Source organism: Entelurus aequoreus, linkage group LG12 (assembly GCF_033978785.1).
Source record: "Entelurus aequoreus isolate RoL-2023_Sb linkage group LG12, RoL_Eaeq_v1.1, whole genome shotgun sequence".
NCBI lineage: Eukaryota > Metazoa > Chordata > Actinopteri > Syngnathiformes > Syngnathidae > Entelurus > Entelurus aequoreus.
In genome coordinates, this window is record NC_084742.1 from 27,587,402 (window position 1) to 27,611,047 (window position 23,646).

The following is a 23,646-nucleotide window of genomic DNA, read 5'->3' on the forward strand; positions in this document are numbered from 1 at the left end:
CTTTTATCCTGCACTTCAACGAGCTAATGCAACAAAATGTCGTTCTTATCTGTACTGTAAAGTTCAAATTTGAATGACAATAAAAGGAAGTCTAAGTCTAAATCTAAGTCTAACTACAGTAGTTTTATGAAGTATGTCGTAATAATGTACAACATTTACCTTGGAGAGTGGAATTTTACATTAAATCCTTCCAGCTGCTTCTCTGACAAACACACCGTCAGCAGCTTCTCCATAATTTCATGTATAAATGCCCGCCGTTTAGACACTATTTAAACGTCCTTGGCTGGCGTTAGACTCATTCTTTTACAGTATGGTGCAGACGAGCGGTGATACGCTGGAATTGCTTCGCGTGGTTGTTTGTTTCTGATTATTCATTTATTTAATTCAACAAATACCATCCACTTCTTCTTCTTAGCACGGTCCTTCACACTCACTTTATTCCATCCCAGGGTTGGAAAACAAAGTTATGTCCATCTTTAGCTACAAGCTAATGCTAGCGAAGAAGACCTGATGTTTTGGGCGGGTCTTACAGGGTTCACTGTGACATTTGCTACACCAACTAATGGCAGGGATGCATCTAACTCAAATTTTTGCCAGCAACTTAAAGCATAACAATTAATCGAGAGACAGCACTTATCTCAAAACACTGTTAAGTTGAAGTATGACTGTAGTACAGCACCACAAAGTGCCTTAAAACATGCCCGCATGATTTTTGCATATCCAAGCATTACATTTTTCTCGCTCTTGAAAAAGATGCTAAATATGGGCAGCTCTCCTAAGATTAGCATTGTTCTTATTTGGCTCCACTTTGGAGAGCGTGCATCAGTTTAACTGTCTTATCAAAAGGAAAACGTTCATGTAATAAAACCTAAGTGACAGTCGCTAAAGAAGTGTGTGTTCTACAAACATTATTTGGGGAGATCCAATATAGGTCAATTCCTCTTCGTCTTGCGTGCTTTTGCGAGTTTTTCAACGTCGGTGTCGAAAGATTTTTGGACACCCTCGCATCTGACATGTCACCTCGACTGCTTTGAAGCGTGTTTGTGTTGGAAGAACGTTCACCACAGAGCTGTTTCTGATTTTGGTTGCTACACCAGAGGGTCGGAATATTAGAAACAGCGTGATGAAGTGTAGTTCTACGACTGTCCCTGAGATAAAAAGATACTTTCCCTGTGATAAGACAGGTAATAAATTACTGTACAGTCTGGGTTTAGAAATGTATAAATGTAAACCCACAGGTGGCGCTAAATGACTTCTCCCCCAAAGTGAGTCTGAGCTTTTCTTATGTAACTCACTCATGCCCACTGAAAAAGTATCACAAATGTTGTTAACAAGTTCAATCAATCAATGTTTATTTATATAGCCCTAAATTATGAATGTCTCAAAGGGCAGCACAAGCCACAACGACATCCTCGGCTCAGATCCCACATCAGGGCAAGGAAAAACTCAACCCAACGGGCAACAATGAGAAACCTTGGAGGGGACCGCAGATGTGGGGAACCCCCCCTGGGCGACCGGTGCAATGGACGTCGAGTGGATCTAGCATAATATTGTGAGAGTCCAGTCCATAGTGGATCTAACATAATAGTGAGAGTCCAGTCCATAGTGGAGCCAGCAGGGGATCCTCTTGAGTGGAGACAGGTCAGCAGCGCAGAGACGTCCCCAACCGATGCACAGATGAGTGGTCCACCCTGGGTCCCGACTTTGAACAGCTAGCGCGTCATCTGTGGTCACCTAATCTGTTGCCCCCCCTCTCCACGAAGGAGAGGGGGGCAGAGCAGAAAAGAGACGGCAGATCAACTGGTCTAAAAGGGGAGTCTATTTAAAGGCTAGAGTATACAAATGAGTTTTAAGATGGGACTTAAATGCTTCTACTGAGGTAGCATCTCTAACTGTTACCGGGAGGGCATTCCAGAGTACTGGAGCCCGAATAGAAAACGCTCTATAGCCCGCAGACTTTTTTTGGGCTCTGGGAATCACTAATAAGCCGGAGTTCTTTGAACGCAGATTTCTTGCCGGGACATATGGTACAATACAGTCAGCAAGATAGAATGGAGCTAGACTGTGTAGTATTTTATACGTAAGTAGTAAAACCTTAAAGTCGCATCTTAAGTGCACAGGAAGCCAGTGCAGGTGAGCCAGTATAGGCGTAATATGATCAAACTTTCTTGTTCTTGTCAAAAGTCTAGCAGCCGCATTTTGTACCAACTGTAATCTTTTAATGCTAGACATAGGGAGACCCAAAAATAATACGTTACAGTAATTGAGACGAGACGTAATGAACGCATGAATAATGATCTCAGCGTCGCTAGTGGACAAAATGGAACACTCGATATTCGATATTATGGAGATGAAAGAAGGCCGTTTTAGTAACACTCTTAATGTGTGACTCAAACGAGAGAGTTGGGTCGAAGATTATACTCAGATTCTTTACTGAGTCGCCTTGTGTAATTGTTTGGTTGTCAAATGTTAAGGTGGTATTAATAAATAGGTGTCGGTGTCGAGCAGGACTGATAATCAGCATTTCCGTTAGTAAACAACAGAGGTGGAGTTATGATTATCAATGAAGCAGGATTACTCAAATGGTTGTGTTACGTTTTATGTCACTGTTGTTTTGGTCATGACTGAAGGTTGCAGAGACGGCACGCGAGGTGCAGGTAATATGTATTTAATAACAAAAATAGTGCAGCAGGGAAGTGCACAAAAGGGTCAAATTTATATACCATAAATTCATAAGGATGTCATGAGAGATCATGACCAACTGTCCACCTGCTAAATATGTGATATTATTTACTTAAAAAGTTAATTGACGTCTCATTAAAATTACAATCCAGTCAAGACAATAATTCACAAACCATTTTTGTTGTTGTTGTACTTTAAGTAATATTTTCAAAACCAAAGACTATAAAAATGGGACCCATTACCTCCCATGTTGGCACTCAGCATCAAGGGGCTAAATTGGGGGTTAAATCACCAAAAATGATTCCTGGGCACGGCAACCGTGCTGCCCACTGCTCCCCTCACCTCCCAGGGGATGGAACAAGGGGATGGGTCAACAACTGCAGAGGACAAATTTCACCACACCTCGGGTGTGTGTGACAATCATTGGTACTTTAACTTTAACTTGAACTAAGAGTGTTTTGAGATAAAAGCTGTCTCTTGGCTAAGCTACAGATGGACATAACTTTGTTTTCCAAACATGGGAAGGAAGGGAGTGTGAGTGAAAGACAGTGCTGAAAAGAAGAAATGGATGATATTCACTGAATTAAAGAGGGAAATGAAAAAAATACTTATGAGTGTGTTGCCAAATTGGCGAGCATAGCACTGCTATAGTCTGCACCATACCGACGTCAGCCAAATATGTTAGAATAACACATAAACTACGGACATTTATCCAAGAAAATATGAAAAAAGCTGCTGATGGTGTGCTTGACAGAGCAAGACAATAATTTTTTGTTGTCGTTGTACTGTATCTCGTTACATTGCACTACCAAAATGCGGAGGCTCGTCTTATGTTTTGCAGCTTGAGATTTATAGTGCTTTTCTTCTTGTCAACACACTCACATACAGACACGTCACACGGCAACACGTATATATTTGTTTTTATTATGTTTTAGAAAATATTTTTCCATGAAAAAAGAAGGGTCATCTTATATTTGAATTTAAAAAAAAAAGAGCGGAATGGACCATCGACAAACACCACAAACGTCAATCAAAGCAAACATTGTCCTTGTTTTCAGGGAGCGTACCTAATAAAATGTCCGGCTGGTTTCCCTTGCACTTCTAACTTTCACTGCCGTCTGCGTCCCGTCGTCTTAATTTAGAAGCCCCCCTCCCCTTCACGCTTCCCACTTGCTTCCCCTTTTCCCTCCAGATGCGTGTCACAGATCGTTCCTCCCTTCAGACCCGCGACCCACTTCCCCATCTTACGGTTCCAAGGCAGACTTTCGTCCTTCACCTGGTTATGTTCTCATTCTCCATCGCCGCCGTGGTCCAAATATGCGCTTTATTGACGGTTGCCAGGGTCGTCAGCCCGAGGGGATGACTCTGACAGCTTGGGAATATTTCTGGCTGGGAGGAAATGTAGAATTGGAACAGCAGGGATTTTTTTTTTTGTGGCCAAAAGGTTGTCATCCCACGTTGTCTCGAGTATGTTTGCAGGCCTGATGCCAACGCTGTAATCCAGCAATGACAGACAATGTCACAGCGGAGTTCTGCTCAGCGGAAGACAGAGTATGTGTGCGTGCGTGCGTGCGTGTGTGTGTGTGTGTGTGTGTGTGTGTGTGTGTGTGTGTGTGTGTGTGTGTGTGTGTGTGTGTGTGTGCATGGTGATGACAGTCTGACAAGTGACAGGGGATGTGAAGCCTGGAGTTGGGTGTCGCTGTCTCCCACTTTTCCCCCTCACTGCGCTCAAGTGACACGGCGGTACATCAGAATGATGTTTCTGTTTACAGCGGCGACTCACTATGAAAAAGAAAACAATATGTTAATGACTAAAATATAAAATGTGAGTCCTCGAAGAGGTTTTTCTTGATGGCGGTCAAGTTTTTTTTAACCCAACCTCGCTCAAACATGTGCTTGCCAGTAGGTTTCTACCAAATATTGTGGTGATTCAGCCTTGGGTATTTTGTAGAGATGTGTGAGAACATTTCAGTCAATCCAACTTTTGAGGTCTTATACCAGCGCCACCATGTGGCTTATACGAAAGATATAGCACCTGCAGCAACGAGGTACGGGTGCATGTTTTGAACAGGGCAGCATCTATTGATTAGTTCGTTCCATTAATCAAGTAATCTGATAAAACACACTCTATAACACGGGTCCCCAAACGTTTTCACTCAAGGGCCATATATATATATACATATATATATACATATATATATATATATACACACATATATATATATATATATATATATATATATATATATATATATATATATATATATATATATATATATATATATATATATATATATATATATGTACACAGTCGTGGTCAAAATTAAATACACTTATAAAGAGCATAATGCATACTTGCCAACCTTGAGACCTCCGATACCGGGAGGTGGGGGGTGGGGGTGGGGGTGGGGGTGGGGGTGGGGGGCGCGGTGGGGGTTGCGGTGGGGGTGGGGAGGGGGCGTGGTTGGGGGCGTGGTTAATAGGGGAGTATATTTACAGCTAGAATTCAACAACTGAAGTATTTCATATATATATATATATATATATATATATATATATATATATATATATATATATATATATATATATATATATATATATATATATGTATGAAATACTTGACTTTCAGTGAATTCTAGCTATATATATATATTTATTTTATTATACATATAAATCAAAGAAATACTTGAATTTCAGTGTTCCGGGGTCTATCCAGTAGATGGCAGTATTGTCCTGTTTAACTTCTCCTCCGTTCATGACTCGGCTACCGTGTTCAATGGAAGTCTGTTTTACAAAATGTACAGGCAACATAATTACATACACCTTCCCCTTCGAACTGTCCTGGATGAACTGAAATTCTTGTTTCCATTCGTTTTGGAACTTGCAAGCGTATTTCTTCATCTTGCTCGTCGACGGCGTCGCCATGTCTGTAACTTCCTCGTTCTTCTGCTTCGTCTCCTTGTTGTGTGCGCAGTTGTGCACTCTACTGTCTAAAAGCCGTAGATGTTATGACGTCATTGGGCAGGCAAGCTGTTTATATTGTGGGAAAGCGGACGTGAGAACAGGCTGTCCCCACTCAGGTCCGCATTGAGCTGGAGGGGGCGTGGCCTCCAGCACCGGCTGAATACCGGGAGTTTGTCGGGAGAACATTTCTGCCGGGAGGTTGTCGAAAGAGGCGCTGAATACCGGGAGTCTCCCGCTAAAAACGGGAGGGTTGGCAAGTATGGCATAATGTCATGGCTGTCTTGAGTTTCCAATAATTTATACAACTCTTATTTTTTTTGTGATAGAGTGATTGGAGCACATGCTTGTTGGTCACAAAAAACATTCATGAAGTTTGGTTCTTTTATGAATTTATTATGGGTCTACTGAAAATGTGACCAAATCTGCTGGGTCAAAAGTATACATACAGCAATGTTAATATTTGGTAACATGTCCCTTGGCAAGTTTCACTGCAATGAGGTGCTTTTGGTAGCCATCCACAAGCTTCTGGCAAGCTTCTGCTTGAATTTTTGACCACTCCTCTTGACAAAATTGGTGCAGATCAGTTGGTTTTCTGACATGGACTTGTTTCTTCAGCATTGTCCACATGTTTTCAATGGGGTTTAAGTCAGGACTTTGGAAAGGCCATTCTAAAACCTTAATTTTAGCCTGATTTAGCCATTCCTTTACCACTTTTGACGTGTGTTTGGGGTCATTGTCCTGTTGGAACACCCAACTGCGCCCAGGAGCCAACCTCCGGCCTGATGATTTTAGGTTGTCCTGAAGAATTTGGAGGTAATCCTCCTTTTTCATTGTCCCATTTACTCTCTGTAAAGCACCAGCTCCATTGGCAGCAAAACAGGCCCAGAGCATAATACTACCACCACCATGCTTGACGGTAGGTGTGGTGTTCCTGGAATTAAAGGCCTCACCTTTTCTCCTCCAAACATATTGCTGGGTATTGTGGCCAAACAGCTCAATTTTTTTTTATCTGACACCACAAAGATAAAACCTTCTGGAGGAAAGTTCTTCTTTTTCTCCTTCTTTTTCTTTCCATTTGCTCCTGCTCGGGCCAAGCTGTGCCACACTAAATATATCCAAAGTTGTTAATAAAGTCAAACACAAATAAGGCAACAAAATAACTATCCCACACTTCTCTTTTGTAAAGTAAACCTGTACAGCAGGTATGGGCATCTACGTCAACAATGGGATTTGCCGAACTGACTGGACACGAGATATTTGAATAATGGTAATAATAATATAATAATATTTTTATTTATTTGTTTATTTTCTTAAATTAGGACATTCCACGGGCCAGATTGTCGATGTTAACCCTAACCCGTGGGTTGTAGTTTGGGGACCCCTGCTTTATAACCTCAATGTGTATTTTAGGGAAAATAGTTGAAACACACTTTTTTTTTGCTTGCCTTAATTTTCAAATTTTTGTTTTCTCTAAAAAATGCACGTCATCAACATTGACATTTTAATTTTAACATGTAATAATAAAAATTAAAAACGACACTGTTGGTCACCCACTTGCACTGCTCTCGTGTGCGCCCTATTGTAGTGGCCGTGCAGAAACTACGTCCGTGGATTTAGCAGTCCGGGCTCTCGATGCATTCCGGATTGTATACATTTGTATTATTTGCACTCATTAAACGATTAATCACACTCACACATAGTATAAATACAATAAAATAATCTTTTTTTTTAATCGATGAATCGTTGCAGCCCTAGTTTTGACAAACTTTTGCCCTTTCATGTGCAGCACTTCACGATTAAGAGTTCCAGCCCAGGGTGTCCTGTGTGACATACTTTTAGCAAACCAGTTTTACTTTTAGAAAAGTAGCCACGCTTAAGCACACTTCCTCTAGGAAGAAGACGTGGGAGCCTTGTTTACACATCTGGCATGTCCATATTTGAATACGTCTGTCCTCCCAGGCGAGATGATTTAGAATACACAAGTGCAAACTTCTCAGACTTGCTGTGGGGGTTGTAGATCTGCCGCCGTCGTCGTAGTTAGACAAGTGGACATTCTGGGAACAGCTTGGGAATACGAGAAAAACGGTCGGAGAGGAAGAAAAACTTGACCCATTTCTTCCAGGCATCCAGTCTATTGTCTGATGTAACGGAACATGGGCGGCTGGAACGCACAAACACACACATAAAGTGAACTCGCCGCCCTGTTGGCTCACCTTGGGTGCCTTCTTGAAAAAGAAAAGGAAAAGTTTTGTTGTAATGATAGGCGGCCGTTGAAGTAGTCATTTAAAATGCATGCAAAATGCATCACTGGGAAGGTGCACTAGACGTTAGCGCGCACACACACACACTTTACACACACTCAAGAATGCCCTCGCTGCCCCGGGATGGGAGCGTTGACCCAGTTGTATGGAACATTGCTTGTGACTGTCCTACATGGCTGCCACTTTAGCCACGTTACATCATGCAGCCAGCCATTGGATTCCACTCTAGCGTTTCGTTTCCCTTCACCAGCACTTTTATTCGCTTTTGTTTTTCACCGATTTCTCATTTGTACTGGCCCGACTTCGACTCACGCCATATGTGGGAGTGAAGTAAGCCCCTCCCTCTCCTGTTGACGGCTGTGCGGTGATTGTGTTTTGATGCACATACTGCGGATCTTGTGAGCGATCTTGGCGACATATTTAAAAACATCAGTAACATTTTGTGCTCATATAAGAATCATCGCTCTAGCAGAACGTGCCATCGAGGATACACACACACACACACACACACACACACACACACACACACACACACACACACACACACACACACACACACACACACACACACACACACACACACACATAGCTCAAGCTGTGCCGTCTCATGAATTGCGACACGGATTTAGTCAAAGGCAAACAACAGCGTGACGGAAAACATCAGCGTCGGAGGCCTCAGCGCCCCTGAACTAACCATTTACATTTAAGCATGTGTGCTGGTCTCCTTGCTGCGGCGCTCACTTTTTTGGAGCAGGACAGGGGCGGCTGCTGTGACGTGGCCCAGTTTATCCCGTGCATGTTAGTGCTGAAGGTTAATAGGATGTGATTCCGAGTGGCGCTAGCCCTCCGTGTTAAAAAACAACAACATGTGTGCTTTGAGGTAATGGTGTGGACTGTGTGGGGGCATGTGTGAAATTCGGGCCGATTGCATGATATTCCTCTCCAGATTCTCTGAGCATATTGGGTGGGCATGTGACAGATCATGTGGGTTCTAACCTGTGACCATGACGGCAGGTTCCTCACAAAAGTAATGCATTGCATTAAAATATGGTTGACCTAAACTAATACAACACTTCAATCACAAATCTGCAATTCTCTCTGTGCATTCTTGAGTAATATTGTTTATTTATCTCCTAATAATAGGGTCAGTGTGTGCAGGGTAGCTGAATTATGATAAAACGATTCAGTTGCGCCCGGTTTTGATAAAACATTGAGGAGGGGCTTGAACCAAGGATGAACCCATGGAATTTTAGATAGGGCTCAGAGAAAAGTGCATTCATTTAGTGATCTTGATTTCTCAATGAATCAGAATCAGAATTCTTTTTATTGCCAGAAATATTTACACATACAAGTAAATGGTCTTTGTGTATTGGTGCATAAACAGCTAACATTAGAAATAAGGCCAAAATAGCAAGAACTTAAGTAAAATAAGATCAAATGTAAGAAGCACTTGGCAATTTATTGATCTTCAGATTTAAGTCAACGTTATTTTTAGGGATTTGCTGATCAATTTCTTGAAAAAGGACGTGATCGCCATTGCCGATTAATGCATTTCAAGGTCAATCACAAAAACAGATCCTGTCTGGCTAATATTGTATTTATTTTTAGTCCTCCGGTTGACAAGCTAGCAGCTAATTATGTATGTCCATATACAGTGTGGAGCCGCTCTCTAAGTTAATAATACTAATAATAATCACCCCCATTACGGCAAATAAACTGCATTATTTAGTATCATACTAATAGCTAAGATAGTCACAAAGATAGCAAGAAACAACACCAAGAAATAAGTGTAATAATAATAATAATAATAATAATACCTGGGATTTATATAGCGTTTTTCTAAGTACCCAAAGTCGCTTTACATGTATAACCCATCATTCATTCACACCTGGTGGTGGTAAGCTACTTTCATGGCCACAGCTGCTCTGGGGTAGACTGACAGAAGCGTGGCTGCAATTTGCGCCAACGGCCCCTCTGACCACCACCTATCATTCATCATTCAATTCACCGGTGTGAGTGGCACCGGGGGCAAGGGTGAAGTGTCCTGCCCGAGGACACAACGGCAGCGATTTTTTTGGATGGTAAGAGGCCACGGTTGCTCTACCCACTACGCCATGCCACCCCAAGTGTAGATGGAACCGCGTTGCAGCAGAAAGTAAGCAGCTATTTACAGGAAATCAACAAGTAGATTTATAAGAGTCTCGAGATAAGATAATATAACAACTGTCGGTGGCATTGTTACAGTCAGTACTTAACACGTAAGAGGAGGGCGGATCGATCCATAAATCGGTGGTGTCGCCACCAATGGTGGTATCAATATATGATTAAAAGTTAAAGTTAAAGTACCAATGATTGTCAGACACACACTAGGTGTGGTGAAATTTGTCCTCTGCATCCCCTTGTTCACCCCCTGGGAGGTGAGGGGAGCAGTGGGCAGCAGCGGTGCCGCACCCAGGAATCATTTTTGGTGATTTAACCACCAATTCCAACCCTTGATGCTGAGTGCCAAGCATGGGAGGTAATGGGTCCCATTTTTATAGTCTTTGGTATCACTCGACCGGGGTTTGAACTCACAACCTACCGATCTCAGGGCGGACACTTTAACCACTAGGCCACTGAGTAGATCGTTATTAGAGTGACACAACAAAAAGCTTCACGCTGCTGCAAACTTTCTTCTCCTTTAAAGCTGCCACTGTCATCTTAAATTTTGAAGATCGCTGTCCATGGGTATATCTTGGATACATCGAAGTACGTCCACAGCACGGACATGCTGCCTCTGCCCCAGACAACCCCATGTGTGTGCCTACATCCTCACAACATCCGGTTTTGGCAGCTCCGTTCCGGTGATCAAAGTACGTCTTTTTTCGGCTGCCAAATTTTTGGTGCATCACTAATCAATAGTGTGCAAATAATAAACTATATGTATATCTATTCATACTGTAACTGTAACTGTTAATGTGTATGTTCTTGTGTTATGGCGTAAATTGTTCCTATGGTATTGAACTCACCGTGTTGGCAGAGAATTAGGAAGTGTTGTATGTTGGGAGTGAAGCACTGAGACGGACATATTTGCATGGAGGAAACACTTATAGGGATTGGGCACGTTGTTTGCATAAAATTGTCAATAAAGGTTAAAAAGAGCATCAGACTTTGTGTCGTCTTCTGGAGGCTACAATACACCATATTACTTTAATTTGTTTTCACATGAAAAAAATCTAAATGTTTAAGGTGTGGCGGCTAATATTTTGCTGTGGCGCACTGTCACGATCAAATACATCAAGGGGAAACCCTGATCGGTATTGGAATCGGCAGCATAAAACCCTGATTGAACATTCCTAGGTATTTGCAGAAGTGCCAATTCACAACAGAAGTTAAAACAAGGCACTTGACCAGATCTAGACCATGCTCTTTATACTACAGGGATATTCAACTACACAATGAAGAGGGCCGCAGTTGCAGGAGCCCAAGGGCTCAGGGCCAGACATCAAAATGTGGCTGTTTGGTCAGAAAGTGCCTCCGCAGGTTATATTTCTTTGAGACTGTGTTTACTTAATTGCAAAGTAAACACATCGGCTTTCACACTGCACTGTCAAAAATTGCATTCTTCTGCCCTCGCTACTCGTTTCCAGCATGTCCTGTATGTTAATCAAGTTTCATCGAGCCTATTTGGGTGATGTTCGGCAGGCAAATGAAAAACTTTGGCGGGCCGGATGTGGCCCACGGGCCTCCAGTTGAATAGCCCTGTTATACAATAAAACCACATTCAGTCAACGTAAGCAAGGGCTTGCACAGAGGGAAAGAAGGTTTGAATAGAATCCCGACTCCTTTCTGCTCATTTCCATCTAGAGGCAGTTGTTAACATAGAGAGAGAGTAAATCAAACCGTTTCAAATGTATATTCCTTGTCTCGTTACCCTCATGTGACACACTCCGTCCTCAATTCCAAAGCCCATGCATGCCATCCAGTCACCGTGCAACCGGGGCCCCAAAAACCCGCCGACTTTTTGTCTTATTTTGTCTTTGTTGCTGCTCCCAGTTTGGCGATGAAGTGCAACCGCAATAAAGTCAACAGAGGTCTTTTGTTGTTGTTGTTATTGTTGTTTTGTCTTCAACAATAGATGTGAACAAACCCGCTCCCATCACTGAAAAACAAGTTTGGGGGAAACTTCACGCTGTGTTGGAAGAAGTGGTTCGTTGTGTATTCTGAGATGGAATGCAAAGTGAAAATAATACTCCACTGGTGTGTGATTTCCCCCCCCCCCTCCTTCTGCATGTGGAGTCCAAATAGAGCCTGTTCTGTTTCAACTGGAATTCCTTTTCTCCACAAACTAATGGCTTGTGATAGCTTCATTAATGCTTGCAGTCTGGTTATAAAAGCGTCAGCAGATTTCTGAAAAAAGGTTTTTGGTCTATTTTCATGGTGAGCCAGTTTTTTTTTCTCTCTAATGTTTTACTGAGGATGAGGTCAGAGGGGTCGAGGAGCTGAGGTTATACGCTTTTCATCATCTACATGACACACATGGCGCTCTGGAAAGGGAGCAAAACAAATTTAAACAGGAAGACAACTGTAAATTCTACACACACACACACTTGAGACACTAACTTGGCCTTGTGGAGGCGAACATTTAGAGGGCAAGCTGCACAGACGGCAATGCTCTGCATAGACAGACACATAAGGACCAAGAACTAGCAGCATGCTGGGGGCGCACAGGACGGACCAGCCTGAACCCATGGAAAATGTTGACAACAACACAGAAATGAGACACAGGTGGGAGACAGACGGGCGGTGCCACAAAGAAGCAAGATGGGTGAATAACAGGACGACAGACAAGAAAAGGAACGACATTAAGAAAGATGGGTCCGAAGAACCGAGGTCGGATAACAAGTGAGACACAGGTGTGGAACACAAGAGCAGGCAAGAAGCTGGACACAGGTGTAGGACGTACTGTAAGCGTAGACAATAGACACAAGTAAAGAAGAACACAGACAGAGGTGTCGGCCACAAGGGTGGACAAAAGGAAAGTCACAGGTGTAGGTGGACACCAGTAGAGGACACAAGACATAGGTTAGAGTGGATAACAACAGGTGCAGAACACAAGGGAAGATAAGAAGCAAGACAGATGTAGGACACATGTAGGTGTCACAACAGTGGATGTCAATCAAGACACAGGCAAAGGACTCAGTAAACATGACTCAAGGAGCATGTGTTGGACATGTTAGACAAGAAACACCCATGTGAAGGGCACAAGGATAGAAAATAAACAAGGTCTAGGGGAACGACACAAGGATAGAAAATAAACAAGGTCTAGGGGAACGACACAAGGATGGAAAATAAACAAGGTGTAGGCCGCAAAGGTAGAGAAGAGACAAGGAGTAGGTGAAAGACACAAGAAGTGATGGGTAAATGGCACCTCTGTGAGTGTATGGCACACTCACGAGCTGTAGTGACACGACAGTGTTACTGTGTTTGTATTTCATAATGGTCATCTGCCACCTGTTTTGAGATGTTTTAGGATAATTTAGCGACCAAATATTGTGTAACCCCTCCTTGTACGCACGTTTCGATTTATGAGCCACAAATATGATTTAGTGTACCAAGCTTGTCTCCCAGAATGAATGTTCCACCCATTATGTGTCTTACAGTGTAGCCATTTTGTGCCTGGCAGCACATCCATTGTGGGTGGGTTTAGGCCTGGGCCGATAACAAATTTTGCATGACGATATATTGACCTACAAATTATTGCAGATAAACAATATTATTACATATTAACCATTGATTTAATGATAATACATAATAAAAATGCATGTATATCCTTTCAAATGCCCTAAACTTGTATTTCTTGTGTATTTTAACGTTATAGAAATGAAAACGTTTAAATCTCCAAGTCAAATAAAACAAACAAATAATAACAATACAATATACTCTGTCTGTTTGCAAAATGTTGCACTTATATGATAAATAAATAAATAATTGTTTAATTTAAGTAGGGGATGCAGGGCTCAATTATACACAATCATAACAATGGTAAATGGGTTATACTTGTATTGCGCTTTTCTATCTTCAAGGTACTCAAAGCGCTTTGACACTATTTCTACATTCACCCATTCACACACACATTCACACACTGATGGCGGGAGATGCCATGCAAGGCCATAACCACGACCCATCAGGAGCAAGGGTGAAGTGTCTTGCTCAAGGACACAACGGACGTGACTAGGTTCGTAGAAGGTGGGGATCGAACCAGGAACCCTCAGGTTGCTGGCACGGCCACTCTCCCAACGGCGCCACGCCGTCAATAATTAAAATAGCTAAATAAAGTGTTGACAAACAATGTTGCACTTCTATATTGAACATGTAGGCCGAGGTCGAGTTTTACATTACTTAACTGACTATCAAGTTCAGACCTTTTTAATGAGGTCATATACAAAACAAAATTAAGTTTGGCAGATTCCAAGTCGGGAATACTGACATGACATGACATGACAGCACTTTTAAAAAATGCTAGTTTTCTAACAGTATTAAATGGCAGCATGTCTTTGGCGATGTTTTTTTGTGAGCGCAGACTATTTTGCACTGTTTTGTTTGCACTGAGCTGTCACCTGGCTCCTTCACAAGTGAGTGCGAAGTAAGTGTGGACTGTCGAGTGGTTGTATTTCAAGTGGGCGTTGTTGTAGTCGCGCACATTCGGCAAACTGGCCTCTCGGTCTTAATCGTCTCATCTTGTTCCAAAGGTTTGCGATGGCATTTGGTTTTGTGTTCATTTTGTCCGTGTTATCTGCTACATGCTAACTAGTTGCACTGTGTGATGCTCGCCGGCCAGCGGCCCGTGTAACCGTGCCACTGCACAAAGAATCAACACTTAACGAGTACAAGATAATTCACCCCTTTGTTTTTATTACGCCATGGTACACATGCGCGTAGCTGCTAAATGCGACAGAAAGCATGAATGCAGATGGCGATTTATTAACTTCCCGATTTCAATTTTCATTTATCGTCGGTTAATTGACTTACCGAACATCGGCCCAGGCCTAGGTGGGCTTATCAACCTCATGTGCTCATTCAGTCAGCAGAGCAGTGCTGTGCTACTGTGCTACTGCGTGTGAATTTCGTGTGTTTTTCAGCCCTCTTACAACATTGTTCTAGATTTGCTAGCTCAGTATTAGTGCAAAGAAAGCAACGGAAAAAGCAATGTGTGGTTTGAAACACTCAGGAAGTATCCACAGCGTTGTCAACACTGCCTCCTCAACTCGCCCTTCCTTTCGCTGAGTGCACTGAAGATTATTCGACATGGTAAAGCGGATTTTTATGTTTGATTCCTTATCCTTGGAGCAACTTGCCTAAGGCTATGGCGTTTTGTGATTTTAAACTGTGAGTACACCACAGGGCTAGTGACAGTGTGTGTGTGTTGGCAGAGCGGCTGCAAATGAGAACAGTCCAGCTAGATGTTGTTTTTTTGGCTTTGTTATTGAGTAGAACGTTGATCCATCGCCCTCTTGTGTTTTTGTTTGACATACAGTACTGTATAGCACTTTATATTGTGTTCAAAGTGGACACAATTTTACTGAAATATGGACTTTGGTCAAGGCTGCAACCTTATTCATGTTCACATTGTTTCTGATGAAAAAATCTGCTTCAATATCCATCCATCTTCTACCGCTTGTCCCGTTCGGGGTCGCGGGGGTGCTGGAGCCTGCACACGGGCGGAAGGCAAGGTACACCCTGGACAAGTCACCACCTCATCGCAGGGCCAACACAAATAGACAGACTACATTCACACTCACATTCACACAATAGGGCCAATTCAGTGTTGCCAATCAACCTATCCCCAGGTGCATGTCTTCAGAGGTGGGAGGAAGCCGGAGTACCCGGAGGGAACCCACGCAGTCACGGGGAGAACATGCAAACTCCACACAGAAAGATCTGGAGCCCGGGATCGAACCCAGGACCTTCATATTGTGAGGCACACGCACTGAGCCCTGTCTCACCGTGCAATAATCGGTTAGAATTGAAATTTATGTTGCATCGAGAATCAATTCTGAATTGAATCATTACTGCTGTAAGATTCCCATGCCTAGCAGACGGGAGCAGCACACATGTATAGGACACACTGGTCAACCAGTGCATGGAGAGACACAGTTGTACGACACAAAGTTCAAGCAAAAACAGAACATATAGTGCATCTGGAAATGACAATGTCTTTTTTTTAAATTGAAAATACAAGCAAAAAAAAATATTTTTGGGTACTGAGTGTAGAATTTTGAGGACAAGAATGAATGTATTACATTTTTAAATAAGGCTGTGACTGAATCAATTTAAGTGGACCCCGACTTAAACAACTTGAAAAATTTATTCGGGTGTTACCATTTAGTGGTCAATTGTACGGAATATGTACTTCACTGTGCAACCTACTAATAAAAGTCTCAAACAATCAATCAATCAAACATAACAAAATGTGAAAAAAGTGAAGCGCTGTGAATACTTTCCGGATGCACTGTAGGTGTAGGACGTCAATTCAGGAAGACAGACCTTTGTGTTATTTGCTGTATTTGTTTCTGTGTTTGCTGTGCACCTGTGTCTCATATGTCTCATGCATTATGGATCTGTCCAATGTCCTCATCCAGCATGATGCACTTGCATATGGACGTTTGTCATCTTCTGCTGTCCTTCCCCGACCCCCTCGTGTGCGCACCTCCACGCCGTGACTGCACTTTTATTCCATCGATTGTGTCCCCACAGAGACGTCGGTTCCTCTCCCGTGTCCTCTGCCCTGTCACATCAGCGCTCATCATTGTCTCAATTACTCATCGCTCCCCCGTCTCCGCTCTTATCTCATTGTGAACGGCCACGTCCTCCTTCGTATCCGTTACTCTTTTTTCCCCCCAAACGGGGACACCTCCATGCCCTCACAAATACTCTGGCAGAAGAGACTTTGGTCCACGCCGTGTCACTCCATCATCACATGGCATCATGTTGCATCCTCATCATATCACCGACAGCTTGTCACGGCCAATCACATCTCCTGGCCTGGCAATCCCGTCCCTCCGCATGCCCTCCTTGTCTGCTCGCCCACGTCGTCTTCCTCACCTCCCTTGTTGCCCACTCGTGTCAGAGGACATTAGTTTCGGAACAGCTGAAGGTGAGTGGGCGTGTCCGTTTGGCCCATCTCTCTCCTCAGTCCACATTCAAATGAAGAGAGGACCAGTCATGCACAGGCGGGACAACAAATTGTCATATAAAGTCAATAAATGCTATTTGTATTAGACGTCTCCCAAAGTGAGCCCAATTTGCATTCCTGTTTGTGCAAGTGTGCTTCATGCATTGACCTCCGTCTTGTCCTCCTCCTGCTTTCACGCTCCACATTATGCATGGAAGGATGGAGAGAAGAAGGAGGTGTTAGAAGTGAAGCTGCATCTTCTTCACACCTCTCTATCTCTCTCTCTCACTTTCCTTCCATCTTCCCTTACACCCTTTTTCTCCAGACGGGCTAATCGCTAGTGTGAGGACAAATGATTACCGGTGGCTAAAACCTAGAAAACAGGGAAGGACGAGCGTTTTTTTTTATTTTATTTGTTTGTTTGTTTTTTGGCTGGGGGGTGGGGAGCTTGCGAGTAGTGCATGATTGATTGATGCTAAGGAGGTGCGGTTGTCACTTTGTCTCACTTCTTCGTCTTCTTGCATAAATATATAACTGACAACATTCTTGCCGCGCTGCCAAGCTGCCCTGAAGCTGCAAGCTGTTTGACGGACAGCGGATGGTGTTAGTATAATTATAAGCCTTGGATAAAAAGAGACGTTGTGACTCTCCTAGGCACTTTTTTCAGCATTTGAAGTTTACATACTCGATGACCAATGAAACTTGGTTCCTGGATATTGTCGGGGGTGTAGCACCAAATTCTGGGCCCCCATACACAAACTCCTAAAAGCCCCCCATCCCACCCTAAATACAACGCCCCCACCCTATACGCACACACACTTTGTATGTTTACACACACTAAAAACAATATTATTTCATAGATTTTGGTGGAAACCAGCTTTGTAAAACACACACTTTTTACAGATGGGATTAACATATTGAGAATATATCTCGATAAACCCCCCTTAATAATAAGTGTTTTTTTCACAAAAAAGTGCCAACAAATTAAATATAAAGTAGCATGCATATTAATTTAAATAATCATACAACATGTCATTTTTCACTTAAATATAGTTATGAATCGGTCAGGTTTTCCTTGTATTGTATCATGAATCAATTTAAGTGGACCCCGACTTAAACAAGTTGAAAAACTTATTCGGGTGTTACCATTTAGTGGTCAATTGTACGGAATATGTACTTCACTGTGCAACCTACTAATAAAAATCTCAATCAATCAATCAATCAATCAATCCTTCACTTTAAAGCAGGGGTGCCAAACTCATTTTAGCCTAAGGGCCGCATGGAGGAAAATCAATTCCCGAGTGGGCCAGAATGGTAAATCATGGCATGATAACTTAAAAATAAAGACAACTCCAGGTTGTTTTCTTTGTTTTACTTTGGCCAAAAGTAAAACAGCACATTATGAAAACAAAATTCTGAGGAAATTGGTGCAGTTTCAAAAACACGATGAGTTTAGACTTGGTCTCAGTGTATGTGGGCTCTGTACCGAGGATGTCGTTGTGGCTTGTACAGCCCTTTGAGACACTTGTGATTTAGGGCTGTATAAATAAACATTGATTGATTGATTGATATCTACAAAACCAGGATTAAGCCTTAAGTCTTTCTGGGATTGAACAAAAAACACAACTCTTCTAGGTATCAAATTCCTCCTTTGTCATGTCCACGTATCAATCGAGTGCTAACTCAACAAATCGTAAGAAACGGAGGAAAAAACTATTCAAAAGAGTTAAGTTCACTTTTCTCATGTTTGACAGAGACATTTTGGGGCAACGAGGGTGCCAAATGACAATGTGTTCGAAGCAGAAGACATAAAACGGCAGGTTTTAAGTTTCGTGAGGGTCGAGGAGTAGAAACTACAGTCACCCTTTACTGTGTAACTCTTGCTTGACCCCGGTATAAACCGTTTGCTTGCCTAACAGAATTGCTATTGTGACATCCAGTGGACACATTTAGAACAGCAGTTTCTTTCGTTAGAAGAAAAAAAAAGCCGATCATTTTTATACTTGCCAAACTCATCACGCGAGCCGGAAAAAACCTGTTTGCAGGCCGTACGTTTGACACCCCTGCTTTAAAGCGTAAAGTAGAGATTAGCTGATACACATTGGATTATCTTCATCATAACACATCATTATTATTATGATTATATTATTTTTACCGCATCTCCTGGGGGTTAAGTATCCCCCTGTCATTAAAAACTATTGACGCCTTTGTTTCTTAAATTGAATCGAGTGTCTTTGAACGCATCACAGTTATGGGCAATGAGATACAAAAGTTAAAATTGAAAATAACTTTTTATAAGTAGTCTTAGACATTCTTCAGTTGACTCACGCAACCTTATTATTTAACTTTCACGTCTATATTAATTTTATCTCAACATTAATGATGTTCTTTTTTCATAACTTGCATATTGAAACGACAGGAAAAAAAAATCTTCAAACTTTACCAAAGCCCAGTGCCCCCCTTGTGTTTGGAGCCCCGGTAAAACATCCCCACTGACCCGTCTACTTCGACATCCCCCCTCCCCCTCAAAAGCTCCACCTGTTGGCTTCTATTTAACGTAAAAAGAAGCAGGACGCAGGTGAGTATGGAAAAAAGAAAGACAGTATAGAAGTAGAAGAGAACAAGACAGAGGTGTGGACAAAAGTCAACACACAGGTGAAGGACACAAGGCCAAGACACAGGTGTTGGCCACAGGTGTAGAGGAGAGGAACGATAGGTATAGGACACAGGGGTATAGACATGTAGGTGGGACAAGATTTGGTAAAAATCAAGACACAGGGGAAGTACAGGTCATTGAACTTTACTTTAATTGACAAACAAAACACCGTTTGGTTTATTTGAATGTTATTTTGAAATACAGAAACTAGAATTTTAAAAATAAGCGTTCTTCATCCTGTATCATTTTAGTCTTTAAATAGCATCTTTCGGTTCCAATGTCGGAATATAATATTGTCAGCATTTTGGTTCATGTTTTTTGTTGCTCTTTGTGTGAATTATATTTATGAAGCGCTTTTTCTCTAGTGACTCAAAGCGCTTTTACATAGTGAAGCCTAATATCTAAGTTACATTTAAACCAGTGTGGGTGGCACTGGGAGCAGCTGGGTAAAGTGTCTTGCCCAAGGACACAACGGCAGTGACTAGGATGGCGGAAGCGGGAATCGAACCTGGAACCCTCAAGTTGCTGGCACGGCCACTCTACCGTCTGTCCGTGAACCTTCCGTTCATTCTATTTACAATTCTTAAATGCGAATCTAAAAACAAATTTTGGGCCAATTTTTCTATTTTCATTTCTGAAACAAAAGTTGGATGATTATTTAATGACACTTTTTTAAAACGACAATAGGACTCCTGATAAACAAAGGTGTTACCGTTATGCTAAAAACATGCTAAACGCGAAAGACAAGCTGAAATACTGCTTCTGTTTAAATTTGTCATCACACAGATAAACATGCATTTTTTCATTTTGGATAAACATTAATTGGATTTTTGTGTTTATCAGGAAAAACAAAAATGCATAAAAGGAAAACAGCACAAAATCCAATGTCATGGCAATATTTTAATGAAAGTCAAGCCTTTTTTTTTGTTTTAAAATCTGCCATATATAATAAAAATCGAAAAACGGCCCTAATTTTGTTTTTTGATTTGGGTTTCAGAATTGGAAATAGAATGAACGGAAGGTACACAGACCCATCTAAATATTCTTAGTTTCAAAGAAGAAAAAAAAATGTTTATTTATAATTCATTCAGCAAAAATTTAAATCACCAGTCAAGAGGGGCGGCATAGCTCGGCTAGATGTATTTTATATTTTGTTTATTGTTGTCACCCTGCCTAATTCCGCCCACCCCAGCCCCCGACCCTGAGAGGGACAAGCGCTAGAAAATGTATGGATGGGTTTATTGTTGTCATGGCAACCAAATCATGACGTAGTGTGATCATGTGATTTGGCTGATCAATTGATGAGCTGCAGGTGTACCGAATAAAGGTTGTGTGACTGCAGATACTGTCACAAAAAGATCAAGTATACTTGTATGCTGTGGTTATGTTGCCTTAAACTTTGTGTAAAATGTTCTGCTCGCAGTTTTTCAAAAGTATATTCAAGTAAATCAGTTGTTTTTCATGTATGGTTGACCAAAACATACACTGACCAGTACATTAGAGAGGAGACAAGACACAGCTGGGTGCACATAAGTGGACAAAAGCAGCAATCACCTTTTCCCTTTTTGTACCTTTAATGTATTTAAAAGCACAGCAATTAGATGTTTTCAATCTCAATCCAAGACAAAATTGCACCCCCGCCTTTATACTGCGCGGTGAAAGTGGTTTATCTAAAGCGACGGCGACAGGGGCCGCGGGGGGTGTTAATGTATGCCGATGAGCAAGAAGACTTATTGAAGTGCCCCTCGTTCTTTTTTTCCGTTTGACATTTCAAAGTTTCAAGTCGTGCTTTTAAATTGCAGCTTCTGCAAATGTCACTTGTCGCCTCGCCGGAACGCTTGTGCGGAATGTATTGTTGGAAATTGACAGTCACTGTGCCGTGTGAATGGACATACTTTGTGTGTGTGTGTGTGTGTGTGTGTGTGCGCGCTTAACTAACTATGTCATTTTCCTCTCCCTGCAGCGACATCAGATGGGACGCGCCAAAGTCTGGACAGCATGAGGGGCGGAGTGTGTGCCACGCAGGGCATGAAGGTGGTCCTTAAAGTGGGGCAAAGTGAGTCTTCTTCCTGCTTACTTATCGCCTCACACTTCTGTGTGGGGTGTTCACATTTGTTCGGTTCGGTTAAAAAGAACAGTTTAACAAGTGTGAATGCACTAGTGTTGTAACGATACCAATATTTTGGTTCCGGTACCGGTACTAAAATTATTTAGATACTTTTCGGTACTTTTCTAAGTAAAGGGGACCACAAAAAAATGTCATTATTGGCTTTATTTTAACAAAAAATCTTAGGTTACATTAAACATATGTTTCTTATTGCAGTTAAGTCCTTAAATAAAATAGTGAACATACAACACAACTTGTCTTTTAGTAGTAAGTAAACAAACAAAGACTCCTAATTTAGTCTGCTGACATATGCAGTAACATATTGTGTCATTTATCATTCTATTATTTTGTCAACATAATTAAGGACATGTGGTAGAAAATGTATTTTTAATCTATTTGTTCATTTACTGTTAATATCTGCTTACTTTCTCTTTTAACATGTTCTATCTACACTTCTGTTAAGATTTAATAATCACTTATTCTTCTGTTGTTTGATACTTTACATTAGTTTTGGATGATACCACACATTTGGGAATCAATCCGATACCAAGTAGTTACAGGATCATACATTGGTCATATTCAAAGTCCTCATGTGTCCAGAGACATATTACCTGAGTTTATAAACAATATATAATTTTTTTTAAACGAAATAAGTTGTTGTAATGCCAACAAATATCAACGTAATCATAATAGTATCGATTCGATACTTGATATCATTACAGTGGATGTTAGTTGTAGATCCACCAATGACATTTGTTTACATTTTGATGCCGGTGAGCTACAGTGTGTAGTGAAGCATGTTTAGCTATTCCTCGTCCAGCAGGGATGATAATTGTAAGAAACTTACTTTATTTGTCGCCATGGAGACCAGGATTAGTGATTTAGAAGTCGCTAAAACATTGCCGACGGCAGATGGATGTTAGCCGCTAGCTAGCTAGCTAGCCATGTCTTAAAGCACCTCTTCCTGAGGGTGTTTCAGTGTTATATCTTCACCTTTATCATTAGTTTTTAAGCCAAAATGTGTCCATTCTCCCTTTTCTGTCTACACACTGTGTCTGCTTGTAAGTACTCTGTGATTGTGTGCCGCCGTACATGCTCGTCTGCTCGTAAACCAGCAATGTCACGACGTGATTTCGACGCGGGCGCATGGGGGTGCGGGACCGGTACGTTTCAGAAACTGTATAGTACCGAAAATGATTCATTGGTATCGCGGTACTACACTAATACAATACCGTACAACCCTAGAATGCACGCTTTTTTTGTCCGCTGTCCACAGCATCTTCCTCATCTTTAAAAGCATGTCTTTGGTCTCTGCTGCACAGCACACACACTCGTCTCCTCCTCTCAGCGAGCATATTAGAGCTTGTTAAGTGGCGAGAACAGCGCAGAAGTGTAGGATCAGTCAGCTCTAATGAGCCCCGTTGACTCCCTTCACACTTCCTTTTAACTGCTTGCGCTCCTCATTCTCGTGCACACAGCTGTACATTACAGACCACATGGACATTCTCTGGCTTGCTCGCGCCAAAAAGGCGAGCGACTACCATTTGTGACTTCAGGCCGTGCATAATTTGTTTGCAGCTAATGAGCCTCGCCTTCATGTTTCCCATTTAGGCCCCGTTTTTACCCCGGATAAGGTTATCCGGATAAGGTTATCCAGGGTAAATCACACCTAACCTTATCCTTGTCCACACACAACAATGCCACCGTTTAAGACACCCGCCCCCCTCCGTCCGCCGGCGTAACGCGACCTACTAAGCATGCGCGGAAAATGCGCATGTCATAGTCATCTCCAGTGTTGCTTTGTGTGCAAGTTCTTAAATTT

The 23,646-nt window shown here is 42.0% G+C and overlaps 1 protein-coding gene across 1 annotated transcript in view; it reads left to right on the forward strand.

The window, feature by feature from the left end:
- efnb3b (ephrin-B3b) overlaps positions 1-23,646 on the forward strand; it is a 159,879-nt gene that overhangs the window by 116,185 nt on the left and 20,048 nt on the right. Inside the window, exon 3 of the mRNA XM_062065385.1 lies at positions 21,681-21,773. Within this exon, the coding sequence (XP_061921369.1) occupies positions 21,681-21,773 (93 nt within the window). The remainder of the gene's footprint in view (positions 1-21,680; positions 21,774-23,646) is intronic.